The sequence below is a fragment of the Macaca thibetana genome, chromosome 4, assembly GCF_024542745.1.
Source record: "Macaca thibetana thibetana isolate TM-01 chromosome 4, ASM2454274v1, whole genome shotgun sequence".
NCBI lineage: Eukaryota > Metazoa > Chordata > Mammalia > Primates > Cercopithecidae > Macaca > Macaca thibetana.
Genome location: NC_065581.1, coordinates 2,915,405 through 2,943,022, shown reverse-complemented (window position 1 = coordinate 2,943,022; position 27,618 = coordinate 2,915,405). Strand labels below are relative to the sequence as shown.

Here is a 27,618-nt window from a genome sequence, read left to right as displayed (position 1 = left end):
TTCTACTTTATGAGGAGTCCTATCTGGTATCTCTCCTTCAGTCTCCACCACATCTCCTCAAATTTGTCAAGACCAACTAGGACCTGCAGGTGCTCCTGAGTGTGGTGGAGCTTGGGAAGGCCTCTAGTTGGGTCCACCGGATTTTGGGAGCTTAACTCCTGACCCAAGTCAGTTCTCCTTATAGTCTTGCGGTTTGCTAGTTTAGTCTGATGTTAATCTTAGGCATCTTTTGCATGATTTTCAGTGATTTCTTTTGTTTTTGCTATCCACCCCTTTTTTTCCCACGTGAAAGATTCAACTTTATGAGCACTGTATATCTTAGGAAGGCCTTGTGAGTAGTTGAATGAAGGAAATCCAAAAACACTGAATTTAGGCAGCTTATATAGACATATTGCATAACCATATTATTACAAAGCCATGTTACAGAGTAAGAAAGACATGCTGGCCTGTTATATCAACTAATTTTAAGTAATAATTATGTCCATTTGAATGCAATTTGTAAATGTTTTCCATAAATAAATATTAATTCAGGGACTCAGGACAGTGAATTTTTTTCTATTGAAATTAATGTGAAATCCCAAGGAATTTCACAAATTACCTTCTAAGGCAGGGTGAGTATACATATCAAAATATTCTAATTAACTTTTCCCCATTTTTCTGTGATGACTACACATAACAAGAGAATGGCAGAAAATGCTAGTTGCCCACCTGCCATTGACCTCTTTCTTCCCACTAACAGACTTCTGATTTTGCTCAGTTATCCAAGTGACCAGAGGATTTCTCCAACTTCCATGATTACAGCAGCCTGATGCTTTCCCTGGATAAACAAAAGTTCTGAGCAAGGAAGAGACTTAAGGACCAGCAAGGAAGGACCAGCAAGAGACAAGAATTGAAACAGAGTTTAAACAAGCATCATGACCCCTGAAGCAAATTTTATCATGATTTCAATTTGCAAATAAAGAAACTAAGATTTGGAACTAAATGATCCACCTAAAGTGGCAGGATCCTGGAATGAAATCTTTGTCCCTTCATTCAAACTTTCACTGTTGGCTCACTAATACATGCTACTTCTCTAGATAGCAAATAATCTGTCTTTGGAAAAATCCAGATGCAGAGACCCACTCTTACAGCCTTACTCATCTATGTTAAATGAATATGCCACAGTCAGAAACATGGAGAAAGTGCAGAATAAATTTTTTAAATACAGGAAGGCGGGGCGAAGGGGCTCATGCCTGTAATCCCGGACTTTGGGAGGCCGAGGCGGGCAGACTGCCAAGAGCTTGAGACCAGACTGGCCAACCTGGTGAAACCCTGTCTCTACTAGAAATACAAAAATTAGCCAGGTGTGGTAGTGTACGCCTGTAATCTCAGCTTCTTGGGAGGCTGAGGCAGGAGAACTGCTTGAACACCAGAGGCGGAGGTTACACTGAGCCACGATCATGCCACTGCACTCCAGCCTGGGCGACAGAGCAAGACTCTGTCTTCAAAACTAAAAATAAAAATACAGGAAACATATGGCTCAAAATCAATGTTCTACAGATTAATACAGTCAACCATTTTTGCCAGAATGTAATATCCAACTAAAGCATGGGAAGTTAAATATTTTCTTCAGATTCTCAGATCATATGGGTGTTAACAGGTTATAAATCAATAAGCACCAAAATGTAAGCTGCCCAGTTTGAAACAGGCTATTTAAGAACTTTTCTTAATACTCATTAATATTCACAATCCAGAAAGTACAATATATCTCTGGGGCTCAGTATAGTACAGACAGAGGAAAATGAGTATTAAAGTTATCATTTTTGCCATTTTATCAGTAATAATGATACACTCCAAATTTCATTTTAAACAAGCCTAGTCTTCTCTTCACTTTTTGTGAAGAGTTGCAGTACTCCACATTATTTTTTTTTTTTTTGAGACAGAGTCTCCCTCTGTCGCCCATGATAGAGTGTAAGTGGCACCATCTCTGCTCACCACAACTACCGCCTCCTGGGTTCAAGCCATTCTCCTGCCTCAGCCTCCTGAGTAGCTGGGATTACAGGGACCCGCCACCACATTCGGCTAATTTTTGTATTTTTAGTAGAGACGGGGTTTTGTCATGTTGGCCAGGCTGGTCTCGAACTCCTGACCTCAGGTGATACTCCCACCTCGGCCTCCCGAAGTGCTCGGATTACAGGAGTGAGCCACCGTGCCCGGCCCAGTACTCCACATTTCTAATATGACAATTTCCTCTTGACTCAATCCATCTTCCTAGCAGTCACAGAACGCAGATGAGTACTAAGTCACTGCACATTTCAAAGTTCACCTCCTGCCTTGGCTTCTTCAAGTGTAAATCAGGGAAGAATTAATCGTTGGAGCAGCCTCCTTCTTTGCCCAAGATAAAAAAAGCTCTGATTAAGGGAGAGTCAAATGGTCAGCAAGAGAGAAAGAACAACCCCAGACCTTCCCCTGCCCCCGCAACCCCCGCGTCCCTCTGAGGCTTTGTCAAATGCTGAGGGAAGAAGGATGCAGCCTATCCTCTTCCCAACCCTGAAGAGGGTCTGCAGCACTTCACAAAAGCACATGCCAGTGACCACCAAAGCAGCCTGCTAGGGTTACCACATTCGTCCCCTCAGTCGTCTAAGATCACGCAGAAAAGGTTTTGCTTTTGGAACCTGCTGTGGCCTCAAGTGCAACAGTAAAAGGCCCTTTCAAAGGGTTGGTGGGAAGAGCCCAAACTGTTTTTTCTTAATGATAGGGCAGTAAGGGCCTCCACCAAAACAACAACGACATTAACGGCGTGTGGGACGGCCTATTCCACCCTCACGCCGTAATCGCGGCCCAAACGCAGGTCTCCGCCCGCTACCAGTCCAGCGCCCAGACCTCCGGCGCAGAAGCACCCAGCTGCCTCCGGATAAGCTGGGCTAGAGGCGCACCTCCGACTTCCGGGAGCGCCCGGGAGCGCCCGGCCCCGCCCACTACCCGACTTCCGGTACCGGCGGGGCCCCGCCCGCCGCGCGCACGCCGGGCGGAGTCCCTCTCCTTCCCGGAAGCCCGCGGCCGCCCCGGCCTCCGCGCAAGCACCTCAGTTACTTTCGTTTCCGCGGCAAACGTCTGGAGGCCCGAGTGAGGGACGAAGCGACGGCGGAGGGTTGGGGATTACTCCGACGCTGCGGCAGCCTTGCCGGGGCGTGCTGGGGGACGGCGCGCGAACCCCGACTGGGGGGTCGCCGGGACTGAGCGCGGCGGCGGCCTCCGGAGTGTTCTGCGCGCGGTGCCAGCCCGCTCACTGCGCCCCTCTCCGTGGCCGCGCCGTCCAGCCGAGTCCTGCCGCGCTCCCTCGGCCCCGCCCGGATGGCCGCGCTCTGGCGCCCCAGCTGTGGGTCCTCTGGGCTCGCCGCGCTCCGGGAGCTGGTCAGCCGTCCGCCGTCCGCGTCGAGCGCGCCCGGCAGGAGGGCGTGGACTGCTCGCGCTGCCTCCTCCCCCTGCCGCGGGCCTTGCCAGGGAGGAGGACTGCGACAGCGCCGCCCCGCCGCTCGCGGGACCTGGCGCCCAGGATCTGAATCCCGGAGCTCTCTTGCGGGCTAGAGGATCGCGGACTTTGTTTTACGAGTGGGGCGGCCTACGTAAAAGAGGAAACCGAAACCTCCGCGCGCACGAGAGGGAGATGGGCCTGGAGGGAAGCACTGGGTGGATTACAGCGGAGGCGCTATCCGGAGGATTCGGAGCTGTGCCGGTTAGCATTCCTCTCCCTTCACCTGTAAAGTTGGGCTGTCGAGGAGGAAATGTGATTATTTTGCAGCCCTTTAAAGTGGTAATTGTGAACTCTCGAGCAAAATTGGAACTTCATGCTATTCATGTTATATTAAAAAAGAAAGTAATAAAATTATATGCACAACAGGCCAGGCGCGGTGGCTCACGTCTGTAATCCCAGCACTTTGGGAAGCCGAGGCGGGCGGATCACTTGAGGTCGGAGTTCGAGACCAGCCTGGCCAACATGGTGAAACCCCATCTCTACTAAAAAATACAAAAATCAGTTGGGCTTGGTGACGGGCACCAGCAATCCCAGCTACTTGGGAGGCTGAGGCAGGAGAATCGCTTGAACCTGGGAGGCGGAGATCGTAGTGAGCCGGGATCGCGCCACTGCACTCCATCCTGGGCGACAAGAGCGAGACTCCATCTCAAAAGGAAAAAAAAAAAAAAAGCACAACAGGATTACATACTGTACAAAGATATGTTTGTCAAGAGTTCGAACGAGCCACATTCACAACACGAGCCACAGACTGGGAGAAAATATTTGCAAAAGACATACCTGATAAAAGACTGTGACCCAAAATATGCAACAATATGGAAATGTGCAACCTGATTAAAAGTGGGCAAAAGCTCTGAACAGACACCTCAGCATATGTATATGCATATGAAAAGATGCTCAACATCATAAGTCATTAAAGAATTGCAATAAAAAAACTGAAATACTATTACTTATTAGAATGGCTAAAATTCAAAACACTCTCAACACCAAATGTTGATGAGGATCTGGAGCACAAGGAACTCTCATACATTCCTAGTGGGAATGCCTAATGTTAGAGACTTTGGAAGACATTTTGGCAATTTTTTTTGTTTGTTTGTTTTGTTTTTTTTTTTTTGAGACGGAGTCTCGCTCAGTAGCTCAGGCTGGAGTGCAGTGGCGCGATCTCGGCTCACTGCAAGCTCTGCCTCTCAGGTTCATGCTATTCTCCTGCCTCAGCCTCCCAAGTAGCTGGGACTACAGCCGCCCGCCACCACACCCGGCTAATTTTTTTTTTTGGCATTTTTAGTAGAGACGGGATTTCACCGTGTTGGCCAGGATGGTCTCGATCTCCTGACCTCATGATCCACCTGCCTTGGCCTCCCAAAGTGCTGGGATTACAGGCGTGAGCCACTGCGCCCGGCCCACTTTGGCAATTTCTTAACCAAGGTCTTCTTACCATAAGATGAAGCAACTCCACACCTTGGTATCTACCCAAACGAGTTGAAAGCTTACGCCCAAACACCTGTACAAGAATGTCTATAGCAGCTTTATTCATAATTGCCAAAACTTCAGGGCATCTAAGATGTCATTTAATAGGTGGACAGATAAGCTGTGGCACATCTATACAATGGAATATGAAGTGCTCAAAAGAAATGAGCTCTGAAGCCACACACACACACACACACATATTCTGGAGCAATCTTAAATGTATAAATCTAAGTGAAAGAAGCCAATCTGAGAAGACTACATAATGTATGATTCCAACTATGTGACATTCTGGAAAAGGAAAAACTATGGAGATAGTAAAAAAGATTAGTGGTTGCCAGGGATTTGCAGGAAAGGAGGGATAGGTAGGTGGAGCACAAGGGATTTTTAGGGCAGTGGAATCTGATATTACAGTGTTGGGTACATCTCATTATACATTTGTCAAATGTATCTTGAATATACACAGAGCAAAACCTAACAAGCTCTGGACTTTCATAATGTATATGTTTTATCCATATTGGTTCATTTTTATAACCATGTATCTATGTTGGTTCATCAGGTGTAACAAATACTCCACACTAATGCAGGATGTTGATGGTAGGGGAGGCTATACGGTCCAGGATGTTTGTGGGAGGGGATATTTTCTTTCTGCTTTGTTTTGCTGTAAACTAAAACAGCTCTAAAAAAGTCTATTCATTATTTTTTAAAAGATGTATACATATCAAAAAAGACGAAAGGCAGAGCTATTCACTCAACAAAGCTTTCTACTGTATGCCAAATAGGTACTAGATACAAGAGTATCTGGTGATAGATACAAGAGATACAAAAAGGAATTCATTCAATAAATATTTACTGAGCATCTGTTCTAGGCAGTGAAGACTCGGTTGTGAATTAAACATAAAAATTCTCTGTTCTGCCTGTGTGGAGTGGCTCCCACCTGTAATCCTAGCACTTCAGGAGGCTCAGTTGGGTGGATTGCCTGAGCTCAGGGGTTACGGACCAGCCTGGCAAACATGATGAAGCTAAAAATACAAAAATTAGCTGGGCGTGGTGGCGCACACCTGTAGACCCACCTACTCAGGAGGCTGAGGTGGGAGAATTGCTTGAACCCAGAAGGCGGAGGTTGCTGTGAGCCAAGATTGCACCACTGCACGCCAGCCTGGGTGACAGAGCAAGACTCCGTCTCAAAAAAAAAAAAAAAAAAAAAAAAAAAAGATAAATAAAAATCTCGGTGTTCCATTTGTGGAACTTGCATTCTAATGGGGAAGACAAAAAGTTATTGCCCATCACTGTCCTCTGGACATCATGTGACCTTGGAAGATTGGAAATGCATTGTTTTTGCTTCATTTTGTTTTCAGTGCTCTAACTCAGAAACATCTATTTGGGAGCTTTACTCATTACTCCCAGCAAAAGCCATGAGTGTAGATGGTGCATGAGACGAAGGAACTGGTCCTTGCAGAACACCAGAATGGAAAAGGCAAGAAACAGCCCAAGGTGAGGAAGGAAAACCAGCGAGAACAAAGAGCTAGTACCACCTCTGAAGCTAGTGGAAGCCAAAGTGTGAATGTGAGGGGGTGGGTCTCTTCGCCACAGGTGTGAAACCAAATGAACCCCCACCCCCAGCTGCAGTTCCCAGTGCCCTTGGAAATGAGACCCTCACTCCTCCAGGTGAGCCTGGGAGACCTCCCTGACCCTTTTCCATCCCCCTCCTCCCCCACACCCATCCCCAAGGCCTGCCCTCTACGCCCACATTTCTTTCCACTTCGGATCCTGTGCCTGGCCTAATGCGCAGGCCCCCTCCCGAGCCTCTGGCCTCCTAGAGCCACTCCTCACTGTCGGGACACCTCATGTGTGCTCCCCAAAACGCCACGCAAAGCACTGGAGAGCCTTGGACAATGAACACAACCCGCTTCCCCCAGCCACCACCGGGCCACAGCCACACAGCATCCTCAGAAAGCCGTGTCTTAATCCTCTTGTCCTTCCTCCTAAATCTCCCGGAACCCTTAGGATCCGCTCAAAGCCACCTTGTTAAAACGGTTTCTTCTCCACCTGCCCCCTCCCTTGATCCAGCCTCGCTCAGGTCACAGCCTCCACCTCTGGCCATCCTGAACCCCTCCCAAAGTCACCTCTTCACAAACTCCTGGTTCCCCTTACAAGGCCCCATGTCCATCATGGGATTAATTCTACTCACCCTCAAACACCGCGGCCCGGAGGCTTGATTCCCACCCTAAAGGAGGTTCCCTTGACCCCGCCGGCGCAACCCTCCCTAGCACGACCGTTCGTCCCGAAGGTGACTCCTCATCTTGCTGGCGATCCCCACAGACCGCAGGCCCTGCAGGCGACGGCTGAGCCTGGCTCCGCGGATTCACAGTCCCTGGAGGAATGCTCCGGGGAAGGACGGGCCCCATCCGTTTCGCTGAATTATTGAAAGAATTAGGATGGATAAGAGTGCTCGGATTTGGAACTGGAGACTGGTGACTTTGAAAGAGAAGTACCAGGACAGACGTCATCCTGCGGATCCCAGAGCAAAGAGGAGCAGTGAGAAAACAGGGCTGGCAGGTGGGGAGGGGCTGCAGGGGAGAGCTTCGGCCGGAGAAGGGCAGCGAGGAGGCGTGGGGGAGGGCGGCGTCCGCGCTGGCGGGGAGCTGCGGAGGCGGAAACCGGCTGCGCGCTGCAGGGGACCCCCCCCAGAGACCGTTCCTGACCCGCCGAGACACCACCGCTTCCCCGGGGCTCTTGGATGAGCGACCTCTCCTGTCCTCAGGTCTCATCTTTCGGTGGCAGCCGGGGGACCTGAAGCTCGCCATTCCCGTTCCCGACCCCGGCCCAGCGCGGGGACGCCCTCACCTGCCACCTCGTCTCCGTGCCGCGCTCCGAGCCTGGACGCCGATCCCCAGGGCCCAAGACGTGACTCTGCTGTTGCTGCTGCTGTCGCCGCGGACTCCCGCTCGGGCCTTGGCGGGCACCGCCTTTTAAACTGTCTGGAATTGTTAGGCTCCTCCCATACTTGACAAGCCGCCTGACTGGGGCTGCGCCTGCCGGGACTATCCTGGGAGGCGCGCGCGTTCGCGCGGTGGCGGAGGGCAGGGCTAGGAACATGGGAAGGTCAGGGTCCCCCCAGTTCGCCCCGCCCAGGCCGAAGTCCGCGAATGTTCCCGCCGGTCTGAGGTCAGCCAGGTTCCCAAGGCGCGCACTCGGCCTCGCCACCCGCAGCGCCCTGCGCGGGGACGCCCGCACCTACCACCTGGTCCAGCGCCGCCGCCGTTTCCGTGCCGCGCTCCGAGCCTGGACGCCGATCCCGGAGGCGCAGGACCCGGCCCTGCTGCTGCGCTCGCCGCGGACTCCCACTAGGGCCTCTGCGGGCACCGCTTTTATACCGCAGGATCGGGCGCCCCCCCACCCCGCCCCGCTTTCTGCCTTCAGGCGGAGCCTGGCGGGACCAGCGGGGGCGGCGCGCGTGGTGGCCGAGGTCAGGGCTAGGGGAAGGGGCAGGCCAGGGTCCCCCAGTCCTCCCGGCCCAGGGCGAGGTCCGCGAATGCTCCCGCCAGCCTGAGGCCAGCCAGGTTCCCAAGGCGCGCGCCCGGCCTCGGCCACCGGCAGCGCCACGGCCGCTTCGGGATCGGGTTCTGAACCCAGAGAAGTTCTGAGCCCAGAGAAGTGGGTGGGAGCCTGCGGGGCCCAGGGCCTCCGCGCCAAGAAACAAGGGGTCTGCGGGAAAGGAGACAGAGCCTGGAACCCTGGGCTTTTCTACCTCAGGAAGCGAAGTCGGGTGACAGCCAAGCTCCATGTTCCAGTGGGAAGGCCCCATGGGTCTGTGTTCCACGCCTCTTGTCATGAATATGAGGGATTCACTTAGAACCAAAGCGGTTGTTCCAGGTCCCACCACTAACTAGTACCATTTGTTCCAGGTCCCACCACTAACTAGTACCATTTGTTCCAGGTCCCACCACTAACTAGTACCATTTGTTCCAGGTCCCACCACTAACTAGTACCGGTCCCGGGCCCAGAACCAGGCTCCTCACTCCTGGCGCCCGAGCCCCTCTCCAGCCACAGGTGCTTGGGCTGCGGTGCGGTGTAAGCAGCCCCATTTTCCCGCGAAGTGATGGGAAGAGACACTGAGTCACATGGGCTCCGGACACTCCTTGTGTCCTCTCTCGGGGGTCCAGAGGCAGGGACTCGGGGGAGTTGATGCAGCAGTTCGTAATGTCACCAGATATCCCCCCCACCCCGCTCCATCCTAGGCTGGACGCAATTGGAAGCATTTCATGTCGGCACGGTGACGTCCAGAGGAAGAGAACGGACCAAATGCCTCTCTCTGGAGCACCGAGTGTCTCCCAGAAGCCGTGTCCTCCTGTTGCGAACTGACCAGAATTAGGGCTTTCTCCTGAGGGCCTGAATTAGGGAGAGCCAGGTGCCTAAGGCACAACATTTCAGGAGGGCCACACTCATAGGTGCCAACCCTGCATTTGCGTGGCCCTGAGAATCAGAGCCTCCTTCAATTTTATACCCTAGGTGCCTAGCTTGTTTTTTTAATTAACACCCTTATTAAGGTTGGGTAGGTGGTTCACGCCTGTAATCCCAGCATTCTGGGAGGCCAAGGTGGGCAGATCACGATGTCAGGAGTTCTAGACCAGCCTGGCCAACGTGGTGAAACCTCGTCTCTACTAAAAATACAAAAATTAGCCGGGCATGGTGGCGCATGCCTGTAGACCCAGCTACTCAGGAGGCTGAGGCAGGAGAATCGCTTGAACCCAGAGGCAGAAGTTGTAGTGAGCCGAGATTGCGCCACTGTACTCCATCCTGGGCGAGACAGGGCAAGACTCCGTCTCAAAAAAAATAAAAATAAATTTAAAAAATTTTAAAAAACACCCCAAAAATAAATAAATAAATAAATATATAAAATAACACCTTTATTAAAATACAGTGCACATACCATAATATTCATCCTTTTAAAGCATACAGTGGTTCTTAGTATATTGATGAAGCTATCCAACTCTTACTACTATCTAACTCCAGAAGATTTTCATCACCCTAAAAGCAACTGTGATACCCATTAGCAATTATTCTCCATTTCCTCCTCCCCACAACCCCTGGGAACCATAGATTTATTTTCTGTCTCTGTGGATTTTCCTAGTTTGGGGATTTCATGCAAATGAACCATACAATATGTGGTCTTTTGTGACTGCTTCTTTTACTTAGCATAACGTTTTAAAGGTTCATTCATGATGGTTCCAGGTAGCATTTATCAGGCTTTATTTCTTTTTATGGCTGAATAATATTCATAACAATATGTATACATATATCCATTTTGTTTATTCATTCATCAATTGACAGACATTTGGGTTTTTTCCATCTTTTGTCTATTATGAATAATGCTGCTATCAACATTCATGTTTGAATATATGTATAAATATATGTTTTCTTGAACTTATCATGGATATATACCAATGGGTAGAATTGGTGAGTCATATGGTATAACTCTACATTTAACTTTTTGAAGAACTGCCAAACTGTTTTGCAAAGCTACTGTGCAAGTTTACATTCCCGCCAGCAATATACAGGCATACCTCAGAGATATTGTGAGGCAGGTTCCAAACCACCACAATAAAGTGAATACCACAGTAACGCAAATCACACAAAGTTTTAGCAGCCCTATGCATATAATAGTTATATACTATACTGCAATGTATTAAGTGTGCGTTATGTCTTAAAAATGTAGATACCTTAATCGTAACACATGTTGTCACCAAAAAAATGATGACAGTCATCTGAGCCTTCAGTGAGTCATAATCTTTTTGCTGGTGGAGTGACCCACCTCAATGTTGATGAACCTGACTGATAAGGTGGTGGTTGCTGAAGGCTGGAGTGGCTGTGGCAATTTCTTTAAGTTTGCTTCGTCAATTGATTCTTCCTTTTCTGAAAGATTTCTCCGTAGCATGTAGCGCCATTTGATGGCATTTTATGCACAGTAGAACTTATTTCAAATTGGTATCAATCTTCTCAAACCCTGCCACTGCTTTATCAACTTAGTTTATGTTATATCCTAAATCTTTTGGTGTTTGTTCGTTTGTTTGTTTTGAGACAGAGTTTTGCTCTGTCAGCCAGGCTGGAGTGCAGTGGCAGAATCTTGGCTCACTGCAACCTCCATCTCCCGGGCTCAAGCAATTCTCCTGCCTCAGCTTCCCGAGTAGCTGGGATTATAGGCATGTGGCACCACACCTGGCTAATTTTTGTATTTTTAGTAGAGACGGGGTTCCACCTTGTTGGCCAGGCTGGTCTTGACCTCCTAACTTCAGGTTATCTGCCTGCCTCAGCCTCCCAAAGTGCTGGGATTACAGGTGTGAGCCACCATACCCGGCATGTTGTCATTTCAACAGTGTTCACAGCATCTTCCCCAGAGGCAGATTCCATCTCAAGAAACCACTTCCTTTGCTCATCCGTAAGAGGTGACTCCTCATCTGTGAAAGTTTTGACATGAGATTGCAGCAATTCTGTCACATCTTCAGGTTCCATTTCTAATTCTAGTTCTGTTGCTATTTCCACCACATCTGCAGTTACTTCCTTCACTAAAGTCTTCCATGAGCATTGGAATCAATTTCTTCCGAACTCCTGTTATGTTGATATTTTGACCTCCTTCCGTGAATCGCAAATGTTCTTAATGGTGTCAAGAGTGGTGAGAATCTTTCTAGAAATTTATCAATTTACTTTGCCCAGATCCACCAGAGGAATCACTATATCTGGCAGCTAATAGCCTTATGAAGTGTATTTTTTTATTATTTTTATTTATTTATTTTTTGAGATGGAGTCTCACTCTTGTCGCCCAGGAAGGAGTGCAGTGGCGCGATCTCGGCTCACTGCAACGTCCGCCTCCCGGGTCCAAGTGATTCTCCTTACTCAGTCTCCCAAGTAGCTGGGATTACAGGCACCCGCGACCACGCCCAGCTGATATTTGTATTTTTAGTAGAGACAGGGTTTCCCCATGTTGGCGAGGCTGGTCTCAACCTGCATACCTCAGGTAATCCACCCGCCTTGGCCTCTTAAAGTGCTGGGATTACAGGCGTGAGCCACTGCGCCCGGCCGGAAGTGTATTTTTTAAATAAGACTCGAAAGTTGAATTTACTCTTTGATCCATGAGCTGTAGAATGGACGTTGTGCTAGCAGGCATGAAAACAGCATTCATCTCCTTGTACATCTCATCTCCATCAGAGCTCTTGGGTAATCAGGTGCATTGTCAATGAGCAGTAATATTTTGAAAGGAATTTTTTTTTCTGAACAGCGAGTCTCAACAGTGGGCTTAAAATACTTAGTAAACTACGCTGTGAAGAGACATGCTGTCACCCAGGCTTGGTGGTCCACTGAGAGAGCACAGGCAAAGTAGGCTTAGCATAATTCTTTCTTTTCTTTTTTTTTTCCTCATTAAACTTTTTAAATGGGTCTCAAAATTCTGTGACAAATTTTTGGTCAAGTTGTTTTCATTAAAAAGTACTGATTTAAAAAACTAATAACTTAAAACTGCCACACGCAAAAAAGAAAACCAAAGTGGTCCACAAAACATTCTCCTTTCCTTCTGAAGGTTTTACGAGGCATTGTTACCATTAACCAGTCTTTTACTACTAAACTTAAATGGCCGATTGAAACAAACAGTTCTGAGACCGTTCTTCCACCACTGATTAAGAGTGGGGTGGCAGGTATTAGGGATAATATTCATTTAACCTTCTGAGCTTTCTGGACAGACTTGGTGACCTTGCCAGCTCCAGCAGCCTTCTTGTCCACTGCTTTGATGACACCCACCGCAACTGTCTGTCTCATATCACGAACAGCAAAGCGACCCAAAGGTGGATAGTCTGAGAAGCTCTCAACACACATGGGCTTGCCAGGAACCATATCAACAATGGCAGCATCACCAGACTTCAAGAATTTAGGGCCATCTTCCAGTTTTTTTACCAGAACGGCGATCAATCTTTTCCTTCAGCTCAGCAAACTTGCCTGCAATGTGAGCTGTGTGGCAGTCCAATACAGGGGCATAGCCAGCACTTATTTGGCCTGGATGGTTCAGGATAATCACCTGAGCAGTGAAGCCAGCTGCTTCCATTGGTGGGTCGTTTTTGCTGTCACCAGCAACGTTGCCACGACGATCATCCTTGACAGACACATTCTTGACACTGAAGCCCACATTGTCCCCAGGAAGAGCTTCATTCAAAGCTTCATGGTGCATTTTGACAGATTTTACTTCAGTTGTAACATTGACTGGAGCAAAGGTGACCACCATACCGGGTTTGAGAATACCAGTCTCCCCTCGACCAACAGGAACAGTACCAATACCACCAATTTGGTAGACATCCTGGAGAGGCAGGTGCAAGGGCTTGTCAGTTGGACGAGTTGGCGGTAGGATGCAGTCCAGAGCCTCAAGCAGCGTGGTTCCACTGGCATTGCCATCCTTACGGGTGACCTTCCATCCCTTGAACCAAGGCATGTTAGCACTTGGCTCCAGCATGTTGTCACCATTCCAACCAGAAACTGTCACAAATGCTACTGTGTCGGAGTTTTAGCCAATTTTCTTAATGTAAGTGCTGACTTCCTTAACAATTTCCTCATATCTCTTCTGGCTGTAGTGTGGCTCAGTGGAATCCATTTTGTTAACACCAACAATTAGTTGTTTCACACCCAGTGTGTAAGCCAGAAGAGCATGCTCTCGGGTCTGCCATTCTTGGAGATACTAGCTTCAAATTCACCAACACCAGCAGCAACAATCAGGACAGCACAGTCAGCCTGAGCTGTCCCTGTAATCATGTTTTTGTTGAAGTCTCTGTGTCCTGGGTCATCAATGATAGTCACATAGTTCTTGCTGGTCTCAAATTTCCACAAGGAGATATCAATGGTGATACCACATTCCCGCTCAGCTTTCAGTTTATCCAAGACCCAGGCATACTTGAAGGAGCCCTTTCCCATCTCAGCAGCCTCCTTCTCAGATTTTTCAATGGTTCTTTTGTCAATGCCACCGCATTTGTAGATCAGATGGCCAGTAGCGGTGGACTTGCCCGAATCTACATGTCCAATGACGACAATGTTGATATGAGTCTTTTCCTTTCCCATTTTGGCTTTTAGGGGTAGTTTTCACAACACCTGTGTTCTGGCGGCAAACCCGTTGCGAAAAAGCTAGCATAATTCTTAAAGCCCTAAGATTTTCAGTATGGTAAATGAGCATTGGTCTCAAAGTCACCAATTTGCATTAGCTCCTAACAACAGAGCCAGCCTATGCTTTGAAGCTTTGAAGCCAGGCATTGACTTTTCCTCTCTAGCTATGGAAGTCCTAGGTGGCATCTTCTTCCAATAGAAGGCTGTTTTATCTACATGGACAATCTGTGTAGTGTAGCCACCTTAATCAATGACCTTAACTAGATCTTCTGGATAACTTGGTGCAGCTTCTACATCAGCACGTCCTGCTTCACGTTGCACTTTTATGTTACAGAGACGGCTTCCTCCCTTAAACATCATGAACCACCTCTGCTAGCTTCCAACTTTTCTTCTGTGATTTCCTCACTTCTCTCTTCCTGCATAGGATTGAAGAGAGTTGGGGCCTTGCTCTGGATTCGGCTTTGGCTGAAGGGAGTGCTGTGGCTGGTTTGATATATGCAGACCACTAAAATTTTCCCCACATCAGCAATAAGGCTGTGTTACTTATCATTCATGTGTTTACTAAAGTAGCACTTTTGATTTCCTTCAAGAACTTTTTCTTTGCGTTCACAACTTGGCAGGTTGTTTGGTGCAAGAGGCCTTGCTTATGGCATATCTTGGCTTTTGACATGTCTTCCTAACTTTAATCATGTTTCACTTTTGAATTAAAGTGACAGGCATGCAACTCTTCCTTTTATTTGCAGGTTTAAAGGTCATTATAGGGTTGGTCAATATTGCTGTGTTGTCTCAAAGAATTTGGGAGAGGGAGAGAGATGGGGAAATGACTGCTCGCTGGAGCAGTCAGAACACACAGAATATTTATCCATTAAGTTTGTCAACTTATATGGGTATAGTTTGTGGCACCCCAAAACAATTATAATAGTAACATCACAGATCACTATAACAGAGGTAATAATAATGAAAATGTTTGAAATATTGTGAGAATTACCAAAATGTAACACAGAGACAAGAAATGAGCACATGCTGTTGGGAAAATGGTCCCCAAATCCTGCTCGACACAGTTGCCACAGACCTTCAATATGTAAAATACACAATATCTGTGAATTGCAATAAAGCAAAATGCAGTGAAATGAGGAATGTCTGTATAAGACAAAGAGAAAATCATAAAAGCAGCAAGACATGTACAAGGGATCCTCAATAAACTCATATATCTGTGGCCAAGGGTGCTAAGCGGTATTCAGTGTGGGAAAGAGTAGTCTCGTCAATAGATGACAGGGAAGGACTGTATTTCCACATGCAAGAGTAAAGTGAGACCGTGCTTCACGTCTTGTCAATAGATGATAGAGAAGGACTGAATTTCCACATGCAAGAGTAAAGTGAGACCCTGCTTCACATCTCGTCAATAGATGATAGAGAAGGACTGAATTTCCACATGCAAGAGTAAAGTGAGACCCTGCTTCACACCATATAAAAAAAACCCTCACGAGTAATGACCTAAATATAAAAACTAAAATCATGAAATTCTTATAAGAAAACATAGAAGTAAATCTTCATAATTTTGAGTTTGGTAATAGGCTCTTAATGTGATACCAAAATCTCTATCAAAACAACAACCAAAAAAACAAAAAGAAACAAAATCCATTGGGAGTATACTTCATTAAAATCTGAAATTTTGTGTATCAAAGGATATTACCAAGAAAGACAACCTACAGAGTGAAGGAAAATGTTTGCAAATCATATATCCGATAAATTCAGAATATAAAGAACTTCTACAACTCAACAGGAATAGACAAACAATCCAATTAAAGTATAAGCAAAGGACTTGAATAGACATTTCTCCAACAAAGGTATACAAATGGCCAGTAAACACATGAAAAAATGATTCAAGTCATTAGTTATTAGGGAAATGCAAATCAAAAACACAATGAGATACCACATCACAGCTGCTAGGATGGCTATAATTTAGAAAAAAAAAAAGCAACATAACAAATGTTGGTGAAAACATGGAGAAACTGGAACCCTCATACACTGTTGGTGGGAATGTAAAATTGCAGACACTGTGAAATGCATTTTGGCTATTCTTCAAAAAGCTAAACATAGGATGACGATAGAATTGTTGTAGTAGCAATTCCATTCCTTGATAGAGACAAAAACTATTAAACGCAGGGAGTCACACAGATACATATATGCCAATAATCATTGGTACATTATTCACAAATCTCAAACGACCTGTGCATTTTTAATATTCAGCCAAAAAGAAGTGAAGTTCTGACTCATATTACAACACTGATGAAACTTGCCAACAAGGTTTTCAAGGGAAATAAGCTGAGTGTAAAGGCCCATTGTGTAGGATTCCATTTATGTGAAGTACATGAGATAGACAAATCATGGAGATAGAAAGTAGATTAGAGGCTACTGATGATGAAAGGAGGGGGGAATGGGAAGTTACTATACAATGAGTACCGTGTTTTTATTTGTTCTGTTGAAAAAGTTTTGGAAATAAGTAGCAGGAAAGGTTGTACAACATTGTCAATGTAATTAATGCTTCTGAACTGTACACTTAAGAATGGATAAAACAGCATATCTTATGTTGTACATATTTGACTACAGAAAAAGTTAAAAAGTACAAAAACTCTGTTATTAAGAGTCAGTTTCCCAAAGGGATGGGGATGCTGGTAGCAGAAGGGAAAGAAAGCTCATTAAATAAAAACAAAAGCAATGACCTCTTCAGGAGGTGGCTCAGCTAGTTTAGCCTTACCTTAGCTCCACAATGGTCCATTTTATTCGGAAGTAGAAACATGGGGCGTTGGGGAGAAAAGATGTGTACCTGCCTCAGCTGCCTCCCTGCCCAGAATGCCGACTCCAACTCTTGCATTCCACTAAGGCTGGGGATTAAATGAAAAGTGAGAATCTGGAAACCCCCAGATATGATGTTTGTCGTTGGAGCTGATTTTGTCTAGTTTTAGCAGCATGACCTCCTCAAACTCAGGATGCAATTATGGTCACATCTCATTTGTTTGCAGTAATTGCTCAGCTCCAATACTAGATTAGCAGTAAGTTCTGTTATTTTCCTTTTAACGATGGGCTCCTCCTGAACTGTCCTGGAATCTACCACCGTTCAGCTTACACGACTCAAAAGACCCAGGGAACTAGGCCAGTCCAGCTTCCAACCCCAACCAGGGAGCAGCTTGCTCAGTCCACGTTGTGATCTCTCCTCGCTGCCACAAGGTGGTGACGTTGCGTCACAGACTCGCATGATGGGCGCGCAGGCGCCAATGCTCCCAGGACCTGCCGTTCCATTCCTAAATGAAAGCTGCTCTCAGGATCTGGACTCACGAGACAAGGCAGCCTGTTCCCCGCTGGGGAGGTTAGGGGCAAGAGGGCATCTCAGAGAGAGGGCACATTCTCACCTCTGAAGACAAGGAGAACATCATCAACACATAGACCAATGCCAGCACTAGCACCTTAGGATGGGCAGGGCCACTGTGAGTTAAAGCAAAATGAACGAAAGAATGAACCAATAAGTATATGAGAGGGAAAGTCCCAACGACCCTCAGGAAGTGCAATCAACAGTTGCATTTGTTTTCGTTAGGCACATTCTAAACACAGGGGAAACCTTCCTTCCTTCTGCTCTGTTGTTGGAGTGGGACATCAATGGTTCTGGTCTTTATTTGTAGAGACACCAGAAATCAAGGTATAGAGTTTGGAGTTTGGAAAGGGGTCTTGGGGAGGTCACAGTGGCTGGTGACTGCCAAATGAGGTGGCAGAAGCCAGCAAGCTCTAGAAAAAAAGACAATCGGCCCAAACTGTTCACCAGCACCGCCCCTCCCCCAACCCCCCATTGGCTCTGGTTCCAAGACTTTCCATTTTCTAGGTATTTCCTTGTCCTTAAACCATATTCCTTTAATTGAACTTTTTCTGTGGAGCCATGCACCCTTTATCCGGTTTCCCACAATGGTGGCATCTCACAAAGGAACGTCTGGTATCCCAACGGTGTGTTGCATTCCGCGGGACGCAGATTTCCTTCACAGGCACCCCTTGGGTTGCCTTTTTATAGCCACACCCACCCGCCTCCCTAACTCCTGGGCACCGCTAAGGAGTCCTGCATTTCTCTCCTCTGTTCTTTGGAGAAATTGATCATCCGTCTGTGATCTTTAGGACTGGTTTCTCTCACCAGCGTAACTCCCAGGGAGATCTAGCAGGCTGATGGGTGCGGAGTACCAGTGGCTCATTCTTTTTGTCTCACCGCAGACTCTCATTCTGTAACCTGGATATCTGCCAGGGATGGGGAGGGGAAGCACAGGGCAGGGGTGTCCCTCCCCGCACAGCATCAGCATCCCAGCACTCCAATTTTTTTTTTTTTTTTTTTGAGATGAGTCTCACTGCACTCCAGGCTGAAGTGTAATGGCGCCATCTCGGCTCACTGCAACCTCCGCCTCCTGGGTTCAAGCAATTCTCCTGCCTCGGCCTCCCAAGTAGCTGGGGCTACAGGCGCCCGCCACCACTCCCAGACTAATTTTGATATTTTTAGTAGAGACGGGGTTTCACTGTGTTGGCCAGGCTGGTCTCGAACTCCTGACCTCAGGTGATCCGCCCGTCTCGGCCTCCGAGATTACAGGCGTGAGCCACGGCGCCCGTCCTCTGCGATCCATTCCTGTGGGTCCAGTTTCCACCTTCTCGAAAGCCAGCAGGGTCCTCCCCATCCCCAAAGGGCTGGACGAGACCGGGGGCGGACTGCAGTGATGTGGCGTGGGCGGAGCTTGGGGCCGGAGGCGGTGTGGGCGGGGCTCAGGGGCGGGGTGCGGCCTCGGCATGGGCGGGGCCTGCGTGTGGCGGGCGAGCTGCTGAAGCAGACCTGCAGTCCTGCGGCCCTGGTCCCGGGTTGCTTGGATCCGTGCGGCTACTGGTCGCCGCAGGCGGAACCGCAGCGCTCTTGCCTGCTCGGCGTCTGCGGAACGCGGCCCTGTAGCTGGAACCTGGCGCATCGAGATGCGCCAGGTTCCAGTCCTGCGGCTCCTACCCGGGCTTGCGCTGGCCTGAGGGTGAGCGCCCTACCGGGGACCGGGGGACTTGGGAGGGGCAGTTCCCTCCTGCAGCCTCCCCGGAGGTTCTACGCCACCATTCACTGTCCCTGCTCTGAGGCACCTTCCTGGAGCACTTACGTAAAATAGCAAACATTCCCCTGCTGTTTGATCAGCTAGAGTACTTTATTTGCTCATCACTATTAGGTGCCATGGTTCTGGTACTTACCGCCACCTGGAATTTTGTGGTGCTTTCTTTGCTGGCTTGATTGTTTCTTGCCCGCCCCCGCCCTCCCCCCCCCCCCCGCCGCTTACCCTCCCCGTAGAGTACAAAGTCCATTCCTATCTCTTGTGGCCCCAGCACCTGCCCAGAGATGAGCCCACCTGCCAGGAGGGGTCCAGCTGAACGAACGTGTGTGTGGGTTAGGAACGGTGTCCCTCTCACTGCTAGTAGCAGAGTCAACTCCAGCGGCTTTCACAGAACTCGTAAAGAGCCTGGAGCTGCTCGGAAACCATCACCCGCTCCGGAACCTCCGTGACTCCGGGCTCCATACTCACCTTCCAATCTTTTTTTTTTTTTTTTAAACAATCATAGCTATTTTTAAAAATTATTATTATTATACTTTAAGTTCTAGGGTACATGTGCACAACGTGCAGGTTTGTTACATATGTATACATGTGCCATGTTGGTGTGCTGCACCCATTAACTCGTCATTTACATTAGGTATATCTCCTAATGCTATCCCTCCCCGCTCCCGCTCACCTTCCAATCTTAGTTTCGCCTCCACGTTGACCTTCAACCCTCCTGGGGTCCTGTCCGTAATAGTGCTTAAGATTCTTCCCCTGGTTTTGGCCGGGCGCAGTGGCTCACGCCTGTAATCCCAGCACTTTGGGAGGCCGAGGCGGGCGGATCACGAGGTCAGGAGATCGAGACCATCCTGGCTAACACGGTGAAACCCCGTCTCTACTGAAAATACAAAAAATTAGCCGGGCGTGGTGGCGGACGCCTGTAGTCCCAGCTCCTCGGGAGACTGAGGCGGGAGAATGGCGAGAACCCGGGAGGCGGAGCTTGCAGGGAGCCAAGATCGAGCCGCTGCACTCCAGCCTGGGCGACAGAGCAAGACTCCGTCTCAAAAAAAAAAAAAAAAGATTTTTCCCCTATTTTTAACTTAAGAGCACCTGCCTTACCTTAGACCTGCGCTCCGCTGGCCTCAGGGTCCCTCCATGGTGTGCGCGGTGGGCAGCCGCCTTCCCTCTAGCTTCCCCATAGATTGAGAGTGAACTGAGAAGGTGGCCACGCAGTGGGGAGAAGCAAGTCCTGAGCTTCCTGGTCAAGCCCGCCCGTGGGGTCAGGAGAAAGCCCCTCCTCCTCGGCCTCACCGACCAGACTTCTGCTTCCCTAGGCTGTGCCAGGCCTCCCTATGCGCTGTGACAGCCAAAGTTTGCTTTCTACAAAGTCACCTCCAGGCAGTGACTGTCTACCAGGGCACTCCTGAGCCTCCCAGCTAATGATGAGGTCATTCACTGTCCTTTCTTTTTCCTTTGAGATAAATCCCTTTCCCGACCCGCTGTTTTGGCTCACAGCCCTACTTAAGTTACAGTCCTACTTCTCACTGCCAAGCGTGGGTGTCACTGCTGGCTCGGGGAGTGTGGATCCTGTAAACTTGCCTCATCAGGAGGCTTTAAGGAGTGACCTCCAGGGACTAGAAAGTAGCTTGTTCTTCACAATCAGTGCCCTCCCAAGAACATCCAGGGTTTCAGCCTCAGTGCTAAGACAACTGTGTCTCCCTGACGTTTGCTCGCTGCTGGTAATTCTAGGGAAAGCAGAGGGCTGTGCAGGTGCCCCTGCCCCAGGCTAGGAGAGCTGGCAAATGCCTAGAGACCCAAAGGCCTCATCCTCAGGGAGGCCAACTCTTCTGTTTTAGTGATATTTTATTGTGATTTACAGTGCAACTGACCGGTTCAAACAATACCACCTGTATTCATAAACTTTCTTTTTCCTTTCCTTCCTCACTGCCCAGCTTTAAGTTCATTCTTGTAAGTGTTGCTGGTGTCAGAATAGGAACCTCCCTGCACTTTGAATGGATGAATGTGACCTCTCCCACATTCTCCGGTGCTGTGATGTGCCTTAAACACAGCGCGGTATTTGGACACAAAGCCAGTGCCCAGAGCCCTTATGCAGTTTCAGACTGACAGGCCATAGCCCTCCCTACAGACTCAGTGCCATTGTAGAAGTTCCTGCGTGGAAAATACATAAACACAAATGTCTGCGGTTAGCAATCCACCACTGTCTTGCAGCCCCCAGAGAGCCTCAGGAATCCAGGTTCCTTTGGTATTTCTGCTCCCTGTCCTTGGTGCATAGCCTCCATCCCCAGGACGACAAGAAGGCTGGCTGGGCCCTAGCATCATCCCACAGTCCAGCTGGGAAGAGAGCCAGGGACAAAGCCGGAGGGAACTAGCTCCCACACCTCCCAGCCCCAGCTGAGTTAGCTTCTTGAGGGTATTTCCCGGAAGCCCTGCCTGTCACTTCTGCTGACACCTCACTGGCCATCTCAACTGCAAGGCAGCCTAGGAAGTGTAGTGTTTCCCTGGACACATGGATTCCTGGAATCAATTCAGGGTCTGTCCTTAGGGAACCAGAGTGGGGATATTGAGTCACCAAAGATGCAGGTTCCCAGCTGTCCAGTGACATCAAGAGAACGGGGAAGGGTTTGAACTCACCTTTGGGTGTTTGGAGTGATCAGAGCTGTCTGACTCCTCTTGAGGGGTGACAGTGCCCCACTCTGTTAAACCCCATATTTGCCCCCAACTCAGCTTCAGCCACAATTAGGCTCTTTTCCTTTATGTCCACAGGGCAGCTGGCCTGGATGGAGCCCAATCCTCTGCACCCACCTCACTTCTTGCAGTATTCTGCAGACCCCAGCCCTATGCCTGTGCTCTAGACAGCTGGAGATAAGGAGTGGGCCCTGGAAGATGCTCAGTCAGGCTCTGCTCCAGATTTTAGTTTAGGAGATAAGCACAACCATGTCTCTCTGTTCTTTTTGTTATGCTGTAAAGACAATTGATAGGTTAAAATTGTTGTTTGGACACAACGTGGATCATGCAATGTCTTCACATTAACCCCTAGTCACACACTCTAAGTTGTCTGTTTTCTTCTCCCAATATTTTTATTGTCATAAAAACATGCCGAGTATAAAAACCTTAACCAGGCCAGTTGTGGTGGCTCAGACCTGTAATCCCAGCACTTTGGGAGGCCAAGACGGGTGGATTACTTGAGGTCAGGAGTTCAAGACCAGCCTGACCAAAATGGCGAAACCCTGTTTCTACTAAAAATTCAAAAGTTGGCTGCGCACGGCGGCGCCCGCCTGTAGTCCCAGCTACTGGGGAGGCTGAGACAGGAGAATCTCTTGAACCGGGGAGGCAGAGGTTGCAGTGAGCCAAGATCATGCCCCTGCACTCCAACCTGGGCAACAGAATGAGACTCTATCTCAAACAAACAAACAAACACCGTAGCTATTTATCTTTCGAGTTGTGTTCTCCCTGTGTTTTCCAGGCTGGAGTGTAGTGGCTGTTTACAGGCATGATTATGGCACACTGCAGCCTCCACCTCCTGGGCTCAAGTGATTCTCCTGCCTCAACCACCTGAGTAGCTGGGACTACAGGCATGTGCCACCATGCCACGGTATTAACAATTTAAACAAAAATATGATCATCTCAAAGATACAAAAAAAGCATTTGACAAATTCCTACATCCATTTCTGATAAAAACTCTCAGCAAACTAGAAATAGAAGAGAACTTTTTCAACTTGATAAAGAGCATCTGTGAAAAACCTATAGCTAATATCACACTGAGGAAAAAATGCCCTTTGCTGTAGGTTCTACTCAGTGCAGTAAAAGCCAAGAGAAAGAACAGATTGGAAAGGAAGAAGAAATGTTGTCATTAGTAGCAAGAGATATAATTGTCTATGTAGAAAATTCAATGGCATCTACAAAAGGCTACTAAAATAAGTGACTGTCGCAAGTTATCAAGGTTGAAATACACCTGCTGTGTGAATGCCTGGCTGTCCTCACAACAGCTGGCACTGCACCTGAACATGAGACCCTGCGTGTTCTGCATGTTCTCTCTTTCCAGACTCTTCACCGTGGAGTCCACCACCTCCTGCATCTGCAGCTGCTGCGGCTCCACCATGGCGACCCTGCGCTGCCCTGCTCTGCTTAATTTTTCTAGAAATCTAAACTATTCTAAAAAAATTAAGTCTTGCCAGGCACAGACTCACAGTGGCTTACGCCTGTAATCTCAGCATTTTGGGAGGCCGAGGCGGGCGGCTAGCTTGAACTCAGGAGTTCAAATCCAGCTTGGGCAACATGGCAAAACCCCATCTCTACCAAAAATAAAAAAAACTAGCTGGGCATGGTGGTGCACACCCATGGTACCAGCTGTGGGAGGCCAAGGTTGGGAGGATCACTGGAGAGCAGGAAGTCGAGCCTGCAGTGAGCCATGATTGTGCCACTTCAGTCCAGCCTGGGCAACAGTGAGATCCTGTCACGAATAATAATAAGAGTAATAATAATAATGGTCTATTAATTTTAAAAAGGATTAAAAAAGTCTATTGGCCATATGTATGTGGATCTATTCCTGTCACTCTCCTCTCTCTACAGTTTCATTTATCTTGCATCTATTCCTTTGCCAATATCATACTGTGTTTGTTAATTAAAGTACCTTTAGAGTAAATTTTAAAATTGTGCAGGGTAAATCCAATCTATTCTACTTTTTCAAAATTGTTCTAACTATTCTAGCTTCTTTGCTTTTCTGTATAAATTTTTTGAATCAACCTGTCTATGTCTCCCAAAAATTCTCTGGGATTTTGATTGCAATTGTATTAGTGTATATATAAATTTGGGAAGAATTGTCATCTTTTTAATATTGATTCTTCTAATTCATGAACACGGTGTCTTTCTCCATTTATTTAGACCTTCTTTGGTGTCTTTTATCAGCTATTTTTAGTTTTCAGCACAGAGAGCATGTACATGTTTTGTGAGATTATTTTATTTGAGGATCTACTGTGAATTTTTGCTGGTATATAAAAAGACAATTTACCTTTACACATTGACCTTGTATCTTGCTAAATTCTCTTATTAGTTCTAGAAGAGTTTTTTCTTTTTCTTTTTCTTTTATTTTCTTTCCTTTTTTTTTTTTTTTTTTTTTTTTTTTTTTTTTTTTTTTTTGAGACAGAGTTTTGTTCTTGTTGCCTAGGCTGGAGTGCAATGGCACAGTCTTGGCTCACTGCAACCTCCGCCTTCTGGGTTCAAGTGATTTTCTTGTCTCAGCCTCCCGAGTAGCTGGGATTACAGGCGCCCTCCACCACGCCTGGCTAATTTTTGTATTTTCAGTAGAGATGGGGTTTCACCATGTTGGCCAGGCTGGTCTTGAACTCCTGACCTCAGGTGATCCACCCACCTAGGCCTCCAAAAATGCTGGGATTACAGGTGTGAGCCACCATGCCTGGCCTTGTTTTGTTTTTTCTTTTATATATTCCTTGAAATTTTCTACATATACAACCATATGATCTGCAAATAGGGATAGTTTTATTGCATACTTTCCAATTTGTGTAACTTTTTGTAAATTTTCCTTTTCATTGCACTGACTAGGTGAGAATGGACATCCTTGCCTCATTCTTAATTTTATGAGAATAGCATAATGATAGCTGTAGATATTTAGATGTCTGTTGTCAAATTAAAGACATATTTTTCGGCCCAACATGGTGGCTCTCACCTGTAATCCCAGCACTTTGGGAGGTTGAGGCAGGTGGATCACCTGAGGTCAAGAGTTCGAGACCAGCCTGGCCAACATGGTGAAACCCCTTCTCTACAGAGCAAAACTCTGTCTCACAAAAAAAAAGACTTTTTTTCCTATTCCAAGCTTGCTAAGAGGTTCCTTTTCCCCATGAATGGACATTAAGTTTGGTGAAGTGCTTTTTCTACATTAATTAATATGATCATGTGGGTTTTTTTCTCCTTAGTCTATGGTAGATTACATTGGTTGAGATCCAAATATTGAACCATACTTGCATTCCTGGAGTAAACATTATTATGTCTTGCTGTGCTATTCTTTGTATGCATTGCTAGTATAATAAACATTATATCATGCTGTACTATCCTTTTTTTTTTTTTTTTTTTTTTGAGAAAGAGTTTCACTCTTGTTACTCTTGTTGCCCAGGCTGCAGTTGGGTGGTGTGATCTCAGCCCACTGCAACCTCTGTCTCCCAGGCTCAAGTGATTCTCCTGCCGCTCAGTCTTCTGAGTAGCTGGAATTACAGGCATGTGCCACCACACCCGGCTAATTTTTGTATTTCTAATAAAGACGGGGTTTTGCCATGTTGGCCAGGCTGGTTTTGAACTTCTGGCCTCAAGTGATCCGCCCCTCCTCAGCCTCCCAAGATGCTGAGATTACCAAAGTAAGCCACTGTGTCTGGCCTATACTATTCTTTGTATACATGGCTCATATAATAAACACCATTATATCATGCTGTACTATTCTGTTTATACGTTGCTGATTTGTAAATATTTTGTTGAGGATTTCTTTGTATTCAAAAACACATAATGGTGTAGGTATAGTGGTCTATAATTTTCTTTTTTGTACTATCTTTGTTTTTGTTATAATAGTAATGAAAGCCTCATAAAATGAGTTGGAAAGTATCCCTTTTCTATTTTCTGACAGAGATTGTATAGAATTAATGTTTTGTTCTCATTTAAATAGTTGGTAGAATTCATCAGTAAAATCATATGGGCCTGGAGATTTCTTTTTAGAAGTCTTTTAACTATTCATTTGATTTCTTTAATAGTCATAGGATTATTTAATTATGTCTGTTTCATCTTGTGCATGTTTTAGCAGTTTGTAGTTTTCTAGGAATTGGTTCATTTCATCTAAAGTTTATGTGCATAGAGATGCTCATGGTATTTGTTGTGGGGAGCAACGATTATCCAGGACAGTGGTGTGGGAGTATAAGAATTTACCAAGACAGGCCGGGCAATGTGGCTCACGCACTTTGGGAGGCTGAGGCGGGCGGATCACCTGAGGCCGGGAGTTCAAGACCGGCCTGACCAACATGGAGAAACATGGAGAAACCCTGTCTCTACTAAAAATACAAAATTAGCAGGGCGTGGTGACGCACGCCTGTGATCCCAGCTACTCTGGAGGCTGAGGCAGGAGAATCGCTTGAATCTGGGAGGTGGAGGTTGCGGTGAGCCGAGATCACGCCATTGCACTCCAGCCTGGGCAACAACAGCAAGACTCTGTCTCAAAAAAAAAAGGAAAAAAGAAAAGATTTACCAGGACAGTTGTTGGTACAGAAAGGCAGATTTATTAGAGAAAGTAGGAAAATACATTGCCAGAGAGACAATGGACAAGTCAGCAGAAGCTGACTGCAGAGAAACAAAGACTTGTGGAGATTTTCTAGGGCAGTGCTTGTGCTGAAGAGGGTTTGTGTAGTACTGATAATACCAAGATTGCAGTGAGTTAACTCGCAGGTGTCCTGCGATAGCTGGGTGCAGGAAGACTGTGAATTATTTGCACAGGAGGGCTGTGTATCCCAGACCTTGAGAAAGGCAGACTTGTAGCCTATCTACTTTCTCTTTTTGCTTTCCCTTGGTCCTGCAAACCTGACTCCCTTCCCCTGGTTAGGACTCCACATCTCCCCACTAACAGAGCAACAATAAGAAGTCTTTAGCATGTGGGTGAAGATTTCATCTTCCAACTGCTTCCTGCTGACCAGAGGCATTGAGCTGGCCCGACCTAATCCTGTTAGTCTGTCAGGAGGTTACAAGGGCCGAAATCCTTGGCTTGGGAGTTAATTGGGCAGAGTCATTGTGTAACCATGGGGTTGGGGGCAGCATTTGTAGCCTAAAATTTTGTCCTGCTATATCCAAAGGAGAGTCATGGAGTTCTTTTAGTGGCTGATACCCTCACTGCAGTGACATTTTAGTTTGAAATTGTTGTCTTCTAGAAGACACAAAACAAGATATTGCATTAATAATACATAATGCAAATAAGCTAATATAAGCATTATTATAGGTGGGAGAAGTGGGGCCTGAGAGAGAAGATTTCTAAATGTTAATTCAATAAGAGAAAATCAAGGAAAAGTTTGTAGATGTACTAGTGAGGAGTTAGTTTAGTTTTGACCTTTATTTCTATATATTCCATTCCAGTTGCTGAACTATGTACAGGTATGAAAGAATTACTACACATTTTGCTGGCATTAACTTTATTGTTTCCCCACTATAGAAAAAACCTGTGGAGGTGCACAGTGAACTTGTCTCCCACTCCTGGTGTGTCTGATTATAGTTGAGGGTGTAATTGCAATGGGCTCGAATTAAAGCCCCTAGAACAGGGCCAGACCCCTTGGAGTTTGTGGTGTAGAGGTGAGCCTTACAGCCTCTACATATGATGAAGGCAAACAAATTTTTAATAAGAGGCATTTTTATGGAAAC

The 27,618-nt window shown here is 47.1% G+C and overlaps 3 protein-coding genes and 1 pseudogene across 7 annotated transcripts in view; all 4 read right to left on the bottom strand.

Moving 5' to 3' along the window:
• The window catches only part of RIPK1 (receptor interacting serine/threonine kinase 1), a 44,081-nt gene extending 36,128 nt beyond the window's left edge, over positions 1–7,953 (bottom strand). Inside the window, exon 1 of one of the 4 annotated variants that reach the window (XR_007724935.1) lies at positions 709–2,880. Coding sequence is in view for 1 of the 4 variants with exons in the window: in XM_050787198.1 (XP_050643155.1) it covers positions 709–715 (7 nt within the window). In the remaining 3 variants the exon portion in view is untranslated. Of the gene's footprint in view, positions 1–708; positions 2,881–3,063; positions 3,202–7,822 lie in introns of those variants that run through there. The other 3 variants (XM_050787199.1, XM_050787200.1, XM_050787198.1) reach the window with 3 other exon arrangements.
• The window catches only part of PSMG4 (proteasome assembly chaperone 4), a 201,208-nt gene extending 183,259 nt beyond the window's left edge, over positions 1–17,949 (bottom strand). The window contains exon 1 of the mRNA XM_050787283.1: positions 17,946–17,949. The gene's annotated coding sequence lies outside the window, so the exon portion shown is untranslated. The remainder of the gene's footprint in view (positions 1–17,945) is intronic.
• On the bottom strand, positions 4,610–7,809 carry LOC126952545 (uncharacterized). The gene has a single exon (XM_050787279.1). The coding sequence runs from the start codon at positions 7,780–7,782 to the stop codon at positions 7,159–7,161; it is 624 nt and encodes a 207-aa protein (XP_050643236.1). The 5' UTR covers positions 7,783–7,809; the 3' UTR covers positions 4,610–7,158.
• On the bottom strand, positions 12,388–14,126 carry LOC126952528 (elongation factor 1-alpha 1-like; annotated as a pseudogene). The gene has a single exon (XR_007724936.1). The product of XR_007724936.1 is annotated as an elongation factor 1-alpha 1-like (transcript).
• Positions 17,950–27,618: the final 9,669 nt, after the last annotated feature.

Excerpts from the sequence above, each read along its gene's own strand:
- LOC126952545 (XM_050787279.1), bottom strand. The coding sequence starts at position 7,782 with ATGGCGAGCTTCAGGTCCCCCGGCTGCCACCGAAAGATGAGACCTGAG.